General features: G+C 36.9%; 1 protein-coding gene across 7 annotated transcripts in view; it reads right to left on the reverse strand.

Annotated features, from left to right (window-relative positions):
• oplah (5-oxoprolinase, ATP-hydrolysing) overlaps positions 1-19,361 on the reverse strand; it is a 104,294-nt gene that overhangs the window by 3,998 nt on the left and 80,935 nt on the right. For all 7 annotated transcript variants that reach the window (XM_077205872.1, XM_077205867.1, XM_077205869.1 and 4 more), the window contains exons 12-24: positions 18,753-18,865; positions 17,286-17,456; positions 17,007-17,144; positions 16,786-16,924; positions 15,717-15,829; positions 11,808-11,959; positions 11,518-11,678; positions 9,192-9,293; positions 8,106-8,280; positions 7,780-7,964; positions 7,512-7,658; positions 3,864-3,998; positions 516-665 (exon numbers count right to left, since the gene is read on the reverse strand). In XM_077205872.1, coding sequence (XP_077061987.1) covers positions 516-665; positions 3,864-3,998; positions 7,512-7,658; positions 7,780-7,964; positions 8,106-8,280; positions 9,192-9,293; positions 11,518-11,678; positions 11,808-11,959; positions 15,717-15,829; positions 16,786-16,924; positions 17,007-17,144; positions 17,286-17,456; positions 18,753-18,865 — 1,881 coding nt within the window. The remainder of the gene's footprint in view (positions 1-515; positions 666-3,863; positions 3,999-7,511; positions 7,659-7,779; positions 7,965-8,105; positions 8,281-9,191; positions 9,294-11,517; positions 11,679-11,807; positions 11,960-15,716; positions 15,830-16,785; positions 16,925-17,006; positions 17,145-17,285; positions 17,457-18,752; positions 18,866-19,361) is intronic.

A 19,361-nucleotide genomic window follows, 5' to 3' on the forward strand; every position in this document is an offset into this window, starting at 1 on the left:
ACCTGCAAACATACAGTATTCTCATGTAAAGCAATACATACAATACACCAAATATTGGCTGCATGATTGTTTATACCGTCCCAAAATGTCCCCAACTAAACATCAACAAATTTGTAACTACTTTATGGTTTGGCGAGTTAATAGGTATTTGCATAATTTCCATTCATTTTCATACGATCTGCTTACACCAGCGAAGGGTATGTTTAGGGCTGCGGTTAGGGGTATATCTGTATAACTACATTTTGCAACAATACAAGCAATCAGACAAACTATATTATTGCCCAGCTCTAATCTGCTAAATGCGAATATAAGGCATGAATATAATAAAAGTATCTTTATAGAAAATCATAATTTAAATTTTTAGAATATCTTAAGGCAATGTGTATTGTGAAAAGCGCTATACAAATAATTGGACAGCCAAAAGTGTATGGTCTGAAATCCAGGTCTGGATTTTTTGTTTTGCGAGTTCAGAAGTTGCTGTAGAGACAGATCCTTCTGTTTGATAAAATACACACCTGTGAGGCCGCACACACTTGGAAGGCTCTGAAGATGACGTCCACCACTCTCTGTGAAGTCAGCACATTACCGCCCACTACTGCAGCATTCTCAGACGGCTGCAGGATCGAGCCGGGGGGGATGAGGACTTTAACAGGGGTTAGACAGCCCTGAAACAAAGAAATCATGACACAAAATGGCAAATAATAATATTCAGAAAGATTTATTAAATTAAAAATCATATTTGTAAAAAGTCCAATAACACTTTATTTTATAATGTTCTTGTTACATGTTACAAGTCAAGTTACATTTATTTATATAGCGCTTTTTACAATACAGATTGTTTCAAAGCAGCTTTACAGTGATAACAGGAAAATAATGCAACAAAGTTTGTTTCCAGAAGAAAATAGCATCACAGTCCAGCTTAAATAAGTTCAGTGATGTTTCATTTTTGTTTAAAAAAAGTTATTTAGTTAATTTATATATATATATATAGCCGCTCTGGAGTAAACCGTGATGTCATCGTCCAGCTCAGTTAAGTTCTCATATAATAGTGTCAATGCAGGCAGATCAATAATATTGTTGAATATTAAATTAAATGTAAATTTAACATAATTTTTTGTACTATACAGTAATAACAGTAAATGATGCATAATTACAACTCTAAACCCTGTAGTAAGTACATGTTGTTAATTAATATTACTCAGTACTTATTTGTGTAACACTGTAACAAAGACACCATAAAATAGTGTAACCTAACACGCATATTCTGAATGTGCGAAGAAAAGTCATTGTTATTCTCATTTTAAATGTCATTGTCATTTTAATTTTTGTCATTCTCATTGTCACTGTCATTGTAAACTCATTGAAAACATAAATGCCAAATTGTCTGATTATATTAGGTTAAATGCATATAAATTAGTGAGTGAGTGGATTTAAAGCTACAATATGTAATTTATTTAGCCGCTAGGCGTCGCTAACCTCTTACAATAACAAAGGCGTAGGTTGATGACGCATAAGCAGAATTATGGAACTTGTCGTTATGCTGTTGGATCTAATAATGTTTATGGATGAGTGAATACATTGATGTTTTTAACATGATTGTGGTATGAAGCAGGTCGCGATTTCTAATAAGAGACAGATATCAGTACCATACACAAGTCCCGCGGATATAAAGGAATAAGGACATTTAATTCTACCGAACTACTCACAAGTGCTGGATTACTACTCACACAGGTCAGATTATTTTTACAAATGAAACTTGTGAGGTAACGCAGCGCTGTTTCACTTGGTCTAACGTTACACTATCACACTAAACTGCATTTGAGTGTGCTAAAAGTTATAATGTTATTCTATGTGTTAGTTTGTTGGCTATATGAGACTAGCAGTAAGCTAGATCAATATTAGAATAACATGCATCATATTCTAACGTTTCATCATGTTGAGCTATATAACATTGATCCGTTTGCTCACCTGTCTAATAAAGTACATGCATTAGTCACGGACGTGAAGCTCTCGAAAATGACACGCCAATATTGATCCTCATTTTAGTTCTCCTTTTGTCCCAAAGTCTGCTTGCCATGGTCCATAATGTTTGGACGAAACAACAACAGCATGAGCGTGCCGCTAGACGTAACGCAGTTGTCCACGTCTATTGCCATGGTTACTATTGCAGTACGAGCGGAAACCAGGGATAACATGGATATTACGTCATTGACAGGTGACAATGACCAGGGACGAGCCATTATTTAAAATTGGAATTTCTCTGAAATTTCTCTGAAACTTTTGGGATATTGTAAGTACACAACTGTAGGACATATATCACACTGTGCAAGTGATTTTTGGATATTTTATTACAAAAAACTTGCATATTGTAGCTGTAAGTGACAGGTAAACTACCCACGCAACTATGTGTATAAATATTAGTGCAACAAATCAATGTAAACAAAAGGGGGAGCAGATCCATGGCAGTGAGGTATCGCAACTAATGTCATTGTTTGTTTTTGCACACCAATCAAGCATGCTTGAGCTTCCGTTAACCATATTTGATGTGCTATATATATGTGCTTTGATCAATGTTTATATTTGAATAAAAGATAAATCTGTTCATCATATAAAACGATTGTGTCTCTTCAAAAGGCTTGGATTAAACTACTTGTTTCATTTGTATTACTTTTACAATGTCTTCATGAATATTTTGAAACTTGAAAATGTTGATTACATAAGACTTATAATGGATGAGTAAAAAATAATCTGTGTTCTGAAGATGAAAGTCTTATGGGTTTGGAATGAGATAAGTGTGAGTAACTAATGAAGAATTAACATTTTTAGGGTGAATTTTAACAATAAAAGACAGGATGCTCTATCTCTCTATTTCTTGTGTGAACAGCTGCAGATATGATGTATTTATCCAGAAATTTTACAGTAATTAATTGAGTTTAATGTGTGCAAGTGGTTAATGAGACCAAATATGTGCATGTGCGCACACACATAACACACACAAACCACCGCCGTCGATCAGTCTGTTTTCAACATTGATAATAATAATAAATGTTTCCTGAGCAGCAAATCAGCATATTAGAATGATTTCTGAAGGATCATGTGACACATGTGAAAATTCTTTTATGAGTAACTGGTTGTAAAAAAAGACTGCATTAACCGAGAATTTTCCGTTATTGATGATTTTTTTTTATAGCAGAGACGTAAAAGGAAAAATCTGAAAGTTGTCAGTCATTTTGGAAGATTACACCGAGGGTGATCTATTGTAAGTTGGAAATGTAATTCTCAACCCTGAACACTTGGTATGGATTTCGGTAAGTCGACTGTATCTTTCATCATATTTTCTGATTGTGGTTCGTGTTCACTCACGCTCCACTTCACTTGAACTGAGGCGCTACAGTGATCTCTTGCATTAAAGTGCACCAACATTTTGGATATGAAAATGTAAACTAAAACAGCCTATTAAATGGCTTATTATCATTAAAATATGAAAATTAAAATGACTGGTAATAATGGATTAAGACAATTTTCTTACGACCCTGTCTGTCAAAATGACGGACAATGACGAAGTCTAACGTACACACTATAATATAGTTACTACATAACCAGGTTAAGGGTTAGTTGTTTGTAATTATGCATAATTTACTGTTATCATTACTATATAAGTACATGCAAGGTGTGTAATAGGGATACTGTAAAATAAAGTGTTACCTAAAATATATTTAAATAGAAAAGGTTATTTTCAATTGTAATAATATTTCACATAACTCTACTAAAACTCAGTTTTACTCTACTAATGTAGCTCTGGAGAGCATAAGACACTTCTTTCAACAACATTTTATTGAGCACAATCCACCAAAGTGTGTCACCTGGTTGAGGGGGATGTCCTGGCCCACCATGCATCTCAGACAGTATATGAGGGCCGAGAGGGTGATGGCACGAGGAGCATTACAGTTGCCCCACACTTCTGTCCCAGTGCCGGTGAAATCAAATACTGCGCTGCCCTGCAGACAGACACAAAGATGGACAGAGGCATTGGACATCACTGTACTGCACCTTGAAAAAAAATTGTTTTTATGTCATTTTACCACTCAAGTGCAACAGTTTGTACAATTTTACATCTTTAACCATTAAATCAGGACGAGCATGTTCTTACACGCTTTGGAATAGTCTTCCTAGAATTGTTCCACACCTTGAAAAGCCCATCCTAGGTTTACTGTCTGTTGTCATGTATGCAATCAACTCTTCATACTCTTTTTAATCTAGTCTAGTTTTAGTCGACGAAAACTGATGACATTTTAGTCTAGTTTTAGTCGACGAAAGACATAGTCTAGTTTTAGTCAATGAAAATTTTATTTTAGTCTCTTTTCAGTAATGCAATTCTATTTAACCCAGTCAATATAGTAGCTATAAGTAGCCTACCTAGTATAGACGAAACCAAAATTTTCTTTTAGCCAAACCCATTTCAAACAATATTATCTTATTATAGTTATCTTATTATATTATTGTTACCTTATAGACTCAAGAATACATCCATTCCAGGCACAGAAGACGCTATGATTTGAATTTACAACATATTTATTTTACCAACCAAACATGTTAGAAGTAGCCTACAGACACTATGAAATGAAAGTTTTTCCAAATGTCATTTCTTTTCCTCCCAAAGACGAATCCCTTTCTCTGTGTCAGACTTAACTTTGTTTGTTGTCGTTTATGCTAATGCCTGTTTCACACATACTCCTTTTGCAGTGCGTATGTGGTGCATATTTTTTCCGCACCCATGTTAATAGGTTAGCGCTCACACCGCACGCGGATGCGGTCCGGCAACACGACATAATGGATGTAGGCTAAAAATGTTGATTTGAAATAAAAAATAGAGAATAAATATTTTGATTGGTGTACAGCCACAGATCAGTTGCGCACTGCAAACGGAGCACATGTGAAAGCACAATAGCGCGTGCTGCTCCTGCATACACACCGCAACACGCACCGCATAAGCACTACACACGGAGTATGTGTGAAACAGGCGTAACTCAGCAGCTGCATCTTCGGAGTAATGCCGCGAGTGGGGCTTGAGGATGTGAAGTCTCCTGCATCTGCGCAGTGCGATCTGATGCAGCCCCTGAAGTGACACAGGAAACAGAAATCCTGCATAATAATAATAAAAATAACGCAAGTAAACGAGACGAAATAACGCTAAATAACAATTCGGCTCGTCTCGCTTTGGTCAACGAAAATGAAGAGACATTTTAGCATAGGTTTTATTTTGTAAACCACATTTAGTCTCGTTTTTATTCGTCAACAATATTGCACTATACATTTAGTTATAGTCATCGTCACATGACCAGCATTTACGTTGCGTCTCGTCTCGTTTTCGTCTCGTGATAAAGGTTCGTTGACGACGATATTTAGTCATAATTTTCGTTGACGAAAGCAACACTAATTATGAACCATTATGTTTTTAATACCTTAGAATGAGACATTAATATCTCCATAACTGCGGACACCCCCTTCGATGGAGGTCGACATACAGAGTGCTGAAGTTATGACGTCACTTTGTAGGCCAAAACGCAGAAGTGAGTTAGCATTTTAGCACTTCCGGTTCCCTCGCCCTAAAGTCTATGGGTTTTTTGAATGGGTTTTTGCTAAATCGCCTGAAATAAGGTCTGTGGTTAACAAAGCCTCTAAATATTTTCACGTTTTGATCTATGACATAAAACACACCAGTTATAACCTGCTTGTGGTTTTTTGAACTTTATTGTGTCTGCTTGTGGTTTTTTAAACTTTATATAGGTTTCAAAATGTATACATTTTGGATTAACTTGTAAAGATTATCTTCATAGACAAAACGTGTAAGTGTCACAACTCTTTGTTGAACATAGAACTTATTTTTTGTGATTTTCCAAAAGTCTATGGGGAAAATGCATAGCTTTTCGATCGAGGGAATCCATGCGCCGCATGGTGCAAGTGATGTCATAACTTCGGCACTCTATTGTGTCGTCAGGTTTCTACCGTAGCCGACAGTGAACAAACAGCGCTCTACAGAGCAAAGTTTTCAGTGGTATATAAAGACCTTACTTAATGAACCGTTATATTTGTATTACCTAGAATGATCAGTTTCTATCTACATACACCACGGCTCCCCTTACATTGAAATGCGCCGACATGTTTCTACAGTAGCCCTAAACGGACAAACGCGTTTCGTTACTATGTTTCTCTTCGTGCAAGGAAGCAAGCTTAGTTCAGCGAATAAAACACTGACACAAGTAACAAAAATATTCGCAATAACATATAGTTTTACTGAATATTTAAGTAAATAAAACATTTCTTAATTTATCCTTGTAAAGAAATCTCATTGCTGAACTGGCTACTCTCTGCTGTCTCAGACGATGCCATATTTTCCTGTCGGCCACCATAACTTTTGTTGGTTGCAATTCGTAACCTTACCACTAGATGCCGCTAAACATCACACACTGCAACTTTAAACTCTCAGAAGAAAAGGTTCTAGATAGAACCTTAAACTGAATATTTCCATTTTGCATAAAGGCTCGTCCTGACAGTATGTGAGTCTTCACAGACTTCAGAGAATGAGCTCCAGTGCACATAAAGGTCGATCTGATGGCGTGCAATTCAATAGGAGTGCAATAATTCAGACTGTTTTTTTATGAGAGCAGTAACAGAAAAAGGACTATTGTATAAATGTAATATATTCAGATGAGTGAATGATTATTCCTTCAACTTTGTACCAGTTAACATTTAGTCTGTGCTTTAGTTTTTCTTTATTAAAATTCATAAATTTAAAAATGAATTGATTGTAACTTCTACTTTCAAATGGTTTAATTTTTTTTGGACATGTTTAATCATACATGGCTTAAATTAATACATTCAGTATATTTGCTTTCATTGTTTTCAAACGGTACATTGTTTGGAGGACAACATTGGGCAGGAAGTAGACAATTTTTTTTTTAATTACTGATTAAAATAAGATTTATTAAAAAATGTAATTATTTTTTATTATTAATTAATCATCTTTCTTTGTTCATCCGATTAACCAATTAATCGAATAAATAATTAAAATATTTATCATTTATCAAAATTCTTGTTAGTTGCAGACCTACATGTAACAGAACTACACATCAATCCACAAATGCAACAAATCCTTGTGCTTGAAGAATAAACATATGTCAGGCTGTATGTGTAATTTAACAAGTAAAATGCATTCGTAAATGCAGCCATTTTAATTGGTATTCTTCCTCAAGAATGTAAGTTCTATTGCTCCATATTTTAAACCTAATAAACTTCAATTTGTGAAATGTTTTGATTGCAAAGTATTTAAAATAAATGCCACTTGTTTTGATATTTTGTTACATTATGTAAAGAGATTTATACATGTAAATGCTGCTCAAGCAATCAAATATATTAATATTAAGAACAGTATGAAACCTAGAAGGGTGAAAAGATCAAAATGCAATAGCAAAAAAAGTTTCAGTACTAATCTAGAAAATTAAATGTCTCACTTGTTGTTCATCGATCTGGACCTTCAATCTGATTGGTGTCCCGTCGTCCATTTGATCTTCTGCTTCAACCTCGAGGGAGCCCATTTCCTGTCGCCGCCGACGGGCGAAATCTTTCAGCATGTCCCGAACTGCAAGCTCTGCGTTACTCTAGATATACACAGGGCGTTTTATGATTTACACAAGGCAATCCCTGACATAAACAATCAAGCTGAGATTTTCACCAACCAATGCAGCCATATTTAATACATCATCACACCAATGTCCACACCTGAATGTACCCCATGTACGCCTGGACGACCTCCAGGCCGTAGCTGGTGATTATCTCCCCCACAAGCTGACAGCCCCTCTGATTGGCTGCTACCTGAGCTCGAAGGTCCGACAGGTTGTCACGGAGATTGCGTGTCCCAGAACATCCTGGGTATTGAGCAGGTGCCATGAGGGCTTCTGTCACAGCTGATAGACATAAAGATGACTATGAAGTATGAATAATGACAAAAATGAAAATAAACACCACCAATCTTATATAAACTGACCATGGAAATACCCATGTATAACAATATGGTGATAATAATTCAGTCCTATCTGTTACATAACATTTCTCCTGAAAGACTCCACCCGTGACCAGTTTAAAGGAAGTGAAGACAGCGCCCTCCTGCTGTAGAGAGGTGGAGTGGGGGGGCATGGAGCCTGGAGTGATGCCCCCTATATCAGCATGATGCCCTCTACTGGCCACAAAGAACACCGGCGCACTCATGCCATCACGAAACACCTGCAGAAGACAGAGCCAATCTCATCAAGTTATGCTGCAAATTAATGTCTAATTTAAGGAAAATTATGTATTTTTTTTTCATTGGGAATATCTGCATATAAACAACAAATAACACACACATCTACATCTATATATACATATATATTAGTGCTGTCAAGCGATTAAACAAAATGAATTGCCCATTTTTCTTTAATCAATCGCACCTATCATTAAAGTTTTTAATATATTTTTTGTAATACTTTCACATTGAATCTCCAAAATGATGTAGAAACAACATAAATACTTTTTGCTTTTTTTACTAAGCACCATGAATAAAAGGCCAGTATCACTTATACCAGTACTGATACTGATGTCTCTATTAAATAGATTTTTTCCTAAATTTTAGTCATTAATTATAGCCATTCAACATTGCACTATAATAGAAATCTATCAATTTAAACATTAAATAAGCTTTAAAAAATATAACAGCTTTGCCATTACAGGAATAAATTACATAAAAAAAATAGATATAAAATATAAAAAATATTACAGAAAAAGTTATTGACCGTTAAAACAGTTATTTTAAATTGTAATATATCAAATATTTCAAACTTATTTTAAATCATTCATAAAATTACTGATTTTACTGTATTTTTAATCAAATAAATACAGCCACGGTGAGCATAAACACTTCTTTAAACATATTAGAAACATATTTATTTATCCCAAATATACCATTTGAAATTGTGTTTGTTACCTTGAATGACTGTATTGCAGTAATGATGTCAAAAGTAAAGCAACCAGGACATTACAGTAATGAAAAACAGGGCTTCATTTTCATTGTTGGTGTGAAAACGAATCAAACATGTTGGTGACAGCCTCAGCATATCATTTAAAATGAAACTGCATAAAGTTCATCATGAGCAACCTACAGGAGTGATGACGGTGAGGTCTGGTAGATGACTGCCGCCCGCACACGGATGGTTACTGAGAATCACATCTCCCTCCTGCAGGCTGCCTCCTGACGCCTTTATCTAACATAAATCAAACTTACAGTTATTACAATGCTTTAATTTATCCAAAATAAAACACCAAGCATGCACATCTGCATTATTGGGATTATAGTGCACAAACATCTGAGAATTTTTGAGCAGATTCTGATAAATTCAAATTCACAACATCACAAAAACTGATCATCTGCTAAGAGTAAAAGCAGATGTAAGTGTGCTATCAGGCATCTCTGGGTTTCCTTGAGTCAATCTACATCATGCCACAATATGTTAGGCTGTGTATGTAAAAATAATTGAAAATAATTGACAATTATTGGTAATGCAAAGCGGAGAAGCTGTTGCACCTCACGTATGCATTCAGTTTCAATAGTTCAAATCGTGAATTATCCCGCTTATACCATGGTTTAGCATTTAGAAGGAAGAGAGAGAGAGAGAGAGAGAGAGAGAGAGAGATATTGTTATTTCCAGTGTGTGTTCTCAGCATAGACTGTAAAAAAAGGTTCTCAGTATGTGTAGGGTAGTGTGTGTGTGACTTTGAGTGTGCCATTGAGCGTGTTGCATACACATTAATATGACGATAACTATCAAACATCCGTTTATGGTAACACTATTTTACAGTATCTTTGTTACACGTTACATGCAGTCACTGTAGTAACAACTATAAATGATGCATAATTACATGCAACTAATCATAAACCAAACCCCAGTCCTAACCCTATAGTAAATACATGTAGTTCATTATTATTACACAGTACTTAAATGCATAAATACACTGTAACACTGACACATTCAAATAAAGGGTTACGCTTTATTTTAAGGTGACATTGTTACAGTGTAATTATATATTTAAGTACTGAGTAATAGAACTTAACATGTACTTACTATAGGGTTAGGGTAGATTAGGTTGAGGGTTAGCTGCATGTAATTATGCATAATTTATAGTTATTACTATGGTAAGTACATAAAAACATATGTAACAAGGACAATGTAAAATAAAGTGTTAACAAATAAAGTGTAACCCTGTTTATTATACAGATTAGTTTTAAAGGTTTACAAGCAAAACAATAAACAGACAATGCAAGAAATCACATTGATAAAAGACTTTGAAATGATCTGATATTTCTTCGGTAGTGACGTCAAAACAAGCATTATCTGGTGTCCTAAAAATAACAGTATGAAATTTCCTCCTCATGTCTAAACTGTGGATACATTCTTTCGTAAGGTTTCATCAATAAAACAGTTTCTTCATTGTCCCAGAAGAGCTGTTGCTTAGCAGCCGTGAATGGAACGTCCTACTTCAGATATTTTGTGACATTTTCATGCACAATGAATGAGAAGGCAGAAAGCAGGGCAAAAGTTGGCGTAATAATGAGCGACAACCAGTGTTGGGGTTAACGCATCTAAAGTAAGGCAAGTTAAATAATCAGATTACTGTAATGTAACTAATAATGTAACACATTACTTTTAAATTTACAATAAAATATCTTGTTACTTTTTCAAATAAGTAACGCAAGTTACATTGTTTTCCTATTTATTGACTGAGACCTTTTCTGTCCCCATCTTGAGGGAAGTTGGGAGTAAGATGTATTGTGAGCACTGAGTAATTATGATGGTTATTGGTAGTTCTAGACTAAATGTGAGCATGCATTTATTCATCTCTCCTGCACTAAAACAGATTCAGTATTCGTCAAAATGAATAAAACAGTGATATGCAAACCTGCGATAATTACATTTTAAACAACATAAATATACTTTATGCATTTCATTTCACTTTATTAACCAATGTCTTTGCTGATGACATTCGATGATCCAATTTAACCATACCAATAAGCAAAAACTACTAAAGATAATTTTCTTTTTTATTGCTGAAGAGTGCTGAACTTTATTCTCCTGCGTCCTATTCTTCTGCAATCCAGAATAGAAGCACAGCTGAAATGTTTGTTTGAGCAGCACCCTCTACTGTGCAGACGGGAATTTGTATTTCCTTCAGCCTGAGGTTTATTCATTTCTCTTTTGATGTGAAAGGGCCTTTACATTTGCCAAAAATATATATATATTTTGTTTATTATAAAACCAAAAAAAAAAAATCAAGCCCAGCCCAGGTTAGAGAAAGAGTAATGTAAAAAAGTAATGTAATTAGTCACTTTTTTAGGGACTAACGAAATATTGTAATACATCACTTTAAAAAAAAAGTAACTTAACCCAACACTGGCTCCAACAATCTGTTGTAATTTGTGTGTTTGTGTACCTGGAACTGTACAGTCTCCTGCATGGCCCCTAGATGAACAGGGATGTGAGGAGCATTAGACACCAAACCTCCATCTGGACCAAACACAGCACAGGAAAAGTCCAGACGCTCCTTTATATTGGTGGATATGGAGGTTCTCTGCAGGACACGACCCATCTGCTCTGTGTTTGATGAACCAGAAAGCATCAGTGCACTTACAGATAATAACATAGACAGCCCACTATACACTGACCAGATTTCACATTTACACACTCTTCATTCATTATAAAAATGTTTCAATCCCATCAAACCTGCGATGCTCATGAAGCGATGGGAGAAGATGGACAACTGGATGGTGTTGAGTTCAGTTCCTACGACACACTGCATTCCCATACCGACATCAATACACACGTCACCATCCTCTGTCAGATGAGCCACACACGCCGGCTCCATGAGAATCGTGCTGGCAAAAGAAGAAATATTATCATCATTTTTTTATTAAAAATATGGGGTTACAGAAACAATGAGAATATTTCTAAATGCCTTAGATCAACCCTCAATTGGCAAATCCCAGAATGGAATTTTTACTTCACCGATTACGATGGAAGAGCTGGAGACAGAAACAGATAGTAACAGCTTCCCTTTGGAATGACATCAGCCGTTTAGAGAAGAGTTAAACCCTCTACTTTTAAGATCTTTTTATTGGAAGCTTGAAGAGGGGCAAAAGCCATCATAACATTTATTGCTAACACTTTATTTTAAAGCTGCAGTCCATAACTTTTGGTGCTCTATCGGTTAATAAACAGAACTGCAACATTGTAGCCGGAGCTACTTCTCTCTGTTTATGTCTATGACGAGTCACGCAGGCACTGGGCTACTCCGCAGTGGTACGACCCAAACCAGTCTGAAATAGTCCCAATATAAACACTTATTATCAAGTTCAAGTTCAAAATGCTCACATATACCACTTAATTAACAACAATACACTGACAGAACAACACATTCCATACATATACCACCCAATGACATCAAATGCACAGAGATGAACAACACATATTGCACATTAAGTGTGTCAACGGGTTATGAACCAGTCCATAAAGTGCTGGGTGCAAGAGGCACAAGGCAAATACTCATAATGCATATGGCAATTAAGATTGAACCTAGTGCAGTGGGAAGGGGTGCAGTCCATAGTGCCGGTAAGTTCCTCCCACAGTCCCACAAGTTCATGAAAACTTAAATTAAACATTCAAACGTTAAGCCATGCTTAAGTATCGTATGGCTTGGATATAGTTGCTATCTCTGAAGAGTGATGCTCTGAAGAGTCTTTCCTGATGGCAGAAGAGTGAACAGGTGATGTGCTGGGTGACTGGGGTCGGTGGTGATGTTTCTCGCCTTCCTGATAACTCTGGTGTCGTAGTATGAGGTCCGGTAGGCAGACTGCAGCCAATTATCTTGGGAGGCTTTGCACGCTACTTTCTCTAGCTGTTGCTTATCCTGACTGGTCGCGTTACCATACCAGGACAGGATAGACAAGGTCAGCACGCTTTCTGTGACGGCTCGGTAGAAATGAGTCGTTCCTTTCTGACTAAACCTACATTTCCTCAACTGACGGAGGAAATATAGTCTCTGATGGGCTTTGCTTACATTAAGACTGATGTTCAGGACCCATGAGAGGGACTGGTGTATGGTGTAGCCCAAGAAGCAGAAGGAGGAGACCCTCTCAACAACCTGACCATTGGTGGAGAGGGGAAGGTGCTGGACTGCCTTCTTTCTAAAGTCCACTATTACCCCTTTTCCACCAAGGCAGAGCTGGTGCTGGTTCGGAGCCAGAGCCTAGTTTCAAATCGGTTGTTTGTTTTTCGACCACCAAAGCACCAGCTCCGAACCAGTAAAAGTGGTTTGTAAATAGCACCAAAATATTGCTGGTCTAGAAGTAAGAACCGCTTACGTCAGCGGCTGGGGGCGGGGTTACCGTGACCAACAAGAAAATCGTGACGAACAGAAACTTGTGACCGCCATTTTTTAAATAGCAGCTAATCGTGCTAATAGCAGCTCGTATGTAATCTCCGTTAATGCAAGGTACGGCGAGCTGCACGAACGTGCTGGATTCGCCGTGTTTGGACACCGATGTAGGTTTGCAAAGCCATGAGCATAAAAAGTAACGCAACGACCGCCATTGTTGATGGAAGGCTTGTTCGAGATGCATCGGAGCGGCATGGACTGATCGGAGCTGCGGGAGTGTTTGGAGAGCATACGACTCCTTCTGCTTTTGGATCGCTCTCGCAGTGCTTCGATGTCTTGCGCCGATCGGTCTGAGAGAAGCCGAACCATCTTGAACAAGCCTGGTGTGTTTGTGTTTGGCGTTGCCGTGCTAGCGTTGCTGGGCAACATGAGATGACGTAAGATCTGGCTCTGTAATGGCTCTCTAGCCTGGGGAAAGGCAAACCGGTTCTTTGAAAGCTCATCAGTCGAACCAACTCCGAACCGGCACTAGCTCTGACTCTGAACCAGCACCTGGTTCTTGTAGGTGGAAAAGGGGTATATAATCTCTTTGGTCTTGATGTATTGAGGATTAGGTTATTGCCCTCGCACCACCTCACCAGTTGTTCCACTTCACGCCGCTGTGGTGCCGAATTCTGACCCCCGCCAAATTATTGTAGGTTTAAGATTAGTTGTGGGAGAGGGGTTAGGATTAGGGGTGGGGTTAGGATTAGGCAATCAGATACTGATTTCAACGAGGGGGGTAATAATTTGGCAGGGAGTCAAAATTCGGCACAACACCGGTAAACAGATTCATCCCCATCAGAGATAATAACATTTATTATAGGTGTACCGTAGTGATTCAGGATAAGACAAAAACGTGGTTAGGAAAATGGATTCATGATGTAGTCGCTCATTATATAGTTTTTGCAAATTTTGAACACAAAAAAAATGTACGGACTGCAGCTTTAAGGTGACATTGTTATTACTATAGGAAGTGCATGTTACATTTAACTGTTTATTTTGCATAATTACAAGTAACTAACCTAAACCAAATCCTAGCCCTAACCTTAACCCTATAGTAAGTACATGTAGTTAATTAATATTACGCAGTTTTTATTTGTGTAATTACTGTACACTGTAACAATATCACCTTAAAATAAAGTGCAGCCCAATTATTCCCAAAGAAGGTGTAGAACTCGCTACTGTGCAGAAGTTTTTGGCATGCTAGATTGTTCACCAAAAATAAATAAATTAATCAATTAATCGTTTTAAGACACAAGTTATTTATATATTTTGCTTTAGTGTGCCAGTAATATACTGTAAGTTTACACTTACAAAAATTTATTTTTGGCGATAATAATCCAGTGAAAACATTTTTGTTAATTAAAATAAAGCTGAAATAAACAAAAAACAAACTAAACAAAAAGAATGAAATAAAAAGTTTAAGTTGAAGCACTAAAATTACTAACTAGAAATAAATAAAAGCTAAATCTAAACTAAAACTAAAACAGAAATAAATAAATAAACAAAAGCAATATTTAATAAAACTACAACATTAAACTACGAAAAAATTGAAGTAAAATCAAAATGAAAACTGTAAATATAAAAATGAATGCTAAATCAAAATATGAACGAAAACTGTAATATTATATAAATAATCCTAAAATAAAACTGATAACTTGCTGCTTTATATAATATACCTTACTTAAACTAAAACCAGAAAGAAGAGGCAAAGGAGTATGTTTGTTCAATCTTCTCACTGAAACTGCACGCAAATACGCTTTGTACAGCAAATGCACATCATAATTCAGCCCATTTTATGTACACATTGTGCTTTTGTTCTTTTCTTGCAAACCTCAGGTGACCGGAAAAGAGAAAAGTCTGAGGCATTCTCTGCCATTTTTAACAGAACTCCAACATCGGGTGAGATCGGCATCTGCGGTTCAGATCGATCGGGGGCTTTGTTACGCGGGGTTGGGCCGGATACAAAATGAAATTAGTGCTGCTGTCAGATAATAGTCTGGTGTTCTGTCAAGTACTGCCGGTGCAGCTCCCCAAATCTCCTCAACAAGAATCATTCATTATCCATCATATCTGGAGCAAATGCTGCAGGATAACACACATACTGAACTTTAACAGGTTTGATCAAACCCCTAAAATGAGCAAAAGTTTAAAGTGGCAAGCATAATGACTACATATAATATAATATTTAGATACTTTCAGGAAATCGCACACACCTGTTCTTATCAATAATGATGGCTGGTCCCTGGATGCTGTTTTCACAGGAAAGATGCTCCCACAGATACACACTGGTGTCCAGATAACGGTCCTCAAAGTAACACTGGGTCATCTGGGTCCGAAAAATGTTAAAAAGTTAATCAATAACATTCCTCTATAATTCCTTTTTATTAATAATTTTATTGATAACAGCCACAATAAAAAAAGCATCTTGGCAAGTTGTAATCTATGGTAAGGCAAGATGCACTACTAAGAATGTTTCTTATATGATCTTAAATACCTTTTTTTAAAGTCTCCTATTAAAACGCTTAAAATTGGTTTTGTAGCCAAATATTTTTCCAACAATTTAAATCAAAAAGTGGTTTGCATGCATGTGAACATCTTCAATACCTCAAGAAGTTGGTGTAATGACCAAAGAGAGCAAAGGTGGAATCTGGAATGGCAACTTAAAATCAGCACAAATATGTCCCAAACTTTGAGTGTTCGCACACCAGACGAGAAGCGCAGCAGGTGACTTAATCCTGGGCTGAAAGATTGTGTGTTGTGTGGCTAAAGTCTATATACTTCATATAGAGAACTATAATTATAAAGATCATTCTTTCTATTTTTTTTGTTTGCGCTGTTTTAAAACACCAAACACCAAACTTTGATTTAATTTTGTTCACTCTTTAAGTGAACTTTTGTCTGTTTGGGGATTAGAAGCATTGCTTTGGACTGCTGCCTTGAACTGAACATGATGCAATACCTGAGAGTTTTCCTAGCAACGGTGAGGCCTTTCTCATCCGGTGTGCAACCAATTTTATTTTTTCCGCTTTTTGTAAAGTAATAGAAACACAGTTTTTTCCTTTTGCATATTGGAGCAAATGAGAACATAAAAGTTATATTTGTTGTAATTTCAATTCACCATAGAAACGAAGGTGATCATAGTTTGGTAAGCTTCTGAGAACCACAGAAATGTGAAAAGGGACTTGACTTCCTAACATCTACAGCTATCCGAGTAGCAGTTTCAGTATTTTCTTTTTTATCCTTTTAAAATATATGGTTAGGTTTGCATTTGTTTTTTAATACCTTAAAAGGTCGGAGAGATTTCTGCTCTGCTTTTGGCTGAACTTTTGACCTAATTCCAGACTTCCCAGAACCACGCACACGAATATCATCCACCACGATTGGCCGATCTGTGATGGTGAAGCCAAACTCTTTCAGATATCTGTTGTAGAATAAGAAAGAGAGAGAAACAGAAGAGGATGCATCAAGTAATTTTTGACCATTCACAATATAAATAGCAGTACCGTTTAGTGAAGGCCGTGCGAAAGTCTCCCGAGCGACAGGAGTGGGCGTTACTGGGGTGACCTGCAGCCGTGATCATGAGCGCGCAATCTGTCCCCTCATAGCGCAGGTGCAGGAACACTTCTATACTGATCTGAGAACTGCACAGACACAATCATGTAATTATTAACTTATTATTACAATAATACTTTGTTGCATTTTTTGTGTTTGTTAAAAGATAATGATACACCAGATGAGCAAAAAGAGAAGCTTTTCAGTGTGACTTTATTCTTGAGAGTGACCTGCTAAAGCCTTGTTTGCTCAGTATTTGGTCACAGCGTTGAGAGAGTTCCTCTATCCTGCGGTCCAGCTTGGAGTATGAGCCCGCTTCATACTGTAGAGAACACGGTTCCTGAACCTCCTCCACCACATCAGCCAAAGCCAAACCATATGCTGACAGCACTCCGCTGTATCTAACAGTAAAAAAAGAAAGTATTGTACTATCACCAGTTCATTTAAAAAAACTTAAGCACTTCATGTCAGTGTTCTTTTTCTAAATGGCTCATAAAGACTCCCCAGCAGGCATGGTTGTCACTTCTCATAAAGCACTTTATTTTTAAATACAGTATGAATATAAATATGAAATACAGCCAATCAGGGCCTAAAACTAACTTTTTGCCACACATGACAATGGCCATGGAACTGTTTTTGCAAAAACGGGCAGTAATGACATCATTCCAGTAAGAACTCACAAATCTCTATTCCAATTTCGATACCACAGCTAAAACTACTAGCCTAATTAATATAAATTTAAAACATTGTTAAGTAAACAAGAACAAACATAAAAATTACAAGAAATAGCACACATAAATACAGTAGAACAAAGATTAAAAAATAAATAAATAAACAGGGCTTTTAAGGTTAAACAGACATCAGCGGGAAAATTAGGCTGCTGTCACTTTAAGACATAATGCAGGGATCCAATTTACTGATAATGTATTGTATATACGTGTTGTCTTTCTCGACTGTTTACGTTCACTTAAGCCATTACTGAATATGTTTACTAGGATACTCGAAAAAGACTGTCTTTTTTTAACATAATTTTGTAATACATTGTGGCGAGCTGGACGAGGCCGAGGGACGTGAGAGAACGGCGCGAGGCCGGTGGCGTGAGTAAGAATGAACGTTACCTGTGAGACGCACCGGTCTCGCATCTCTCACGGAGCAGCGGAAGCATAAAAGGAGGAGCGACGACGGTGAAGATTGAGAGAGGAACAGGCCTGATTTTATGTTGTGTTTTATTTCTATTTTGTGTGGCCAGCAGTCCGTGAGGGGCTGCTGGCGTATACTTTTGTTTTTGCATTTGTTTAATTTTATTATTAAAAGTGTGTGAAAGTTCGCCGGTTCCCGCCTTCTTCTTCCCTGAATCTTAAACATTGCTACATACATATAATACGTACATAATTATAATTTTACATAATTTCATCTTCTTGTGCTTGAATATTTAAATTGGCAAGGCTCAAACTTTCGTGACGATGCAGCACTGCCCCATCAACTGTCCTGAGCATTGTTCACGTTTATGTTTGTCACAACATTGCACAACATTCACAACATTGCATTACGATTCATAAAAATTTCACTGGCCAACTGGCGGTTGACCCACATTTAGCGCTTGGTGAGAGTTCATTTTCATCCCATTCAAGCATGCGACGAATGCTGAACACACTAAAACACACAGATACTGCACACATATAAACATATAGACATACTTGTGTATGAAGACAGTCTTCATGCCTAAGGCTCTTGCGATGGCACAAGCGTGTTGACCACCAGCTCCTCCAAAACATGCCAGCACATGCTCAGATGTATCATGCCCTTTAGCCTGTTGAGAGAGAGCTGATATTCAAAACACAAATTTAGATACCCGTCCTGTAAAGCAGCAGTTGGTTGGAAGGGTGGGCTTTACATTCCAAAATTGTAAAATAAAAATAAAATAAAAACAGAAAAGGAAACCTAAACAGCTGTTGCCCATCTGGTTATTATCAATGAAATAGTTATTACATTCTGATTAAAGATAACAAAGACGAACAATTCCTTTCATAAGGATAACACAAGGAACAAGTACAAGGTCAAATCTGATCTGATGTTATGTTAAACTACTTTACAGAGGTACATTCCTTGTTTAAAAGGTTGCATACAACTTAGATTTAGAATTTAGATGTGCAGAGGTGTTGCTGTAGCTCAAAAAGTAGCACAATGGTTATTGGTTCGATTCTTAGGGAACTGATGCCATGAAGTGTCAGCAAATGCATTGAACAAAGTATGAAATTAAGGCCACGTACACACTGCAGCTGAATTCGGTTCTCAATTCACTTTTA

This window comes from Siphateles boraxobius, unplaced genomic scaffold (assembly GCF_051911475.1).
Source record: "Siphateles boraxobius isolate OS27281-9 unplaced genomic scaffold, OSU_SipBor_1 55, whole genome shotgun sequence".
NCBI lineage: Eukaryota > Metazoa > Chordata > Actinopteri > Cypriniformes > Leuciscidae > Siphateles > Siphateles boraxobius.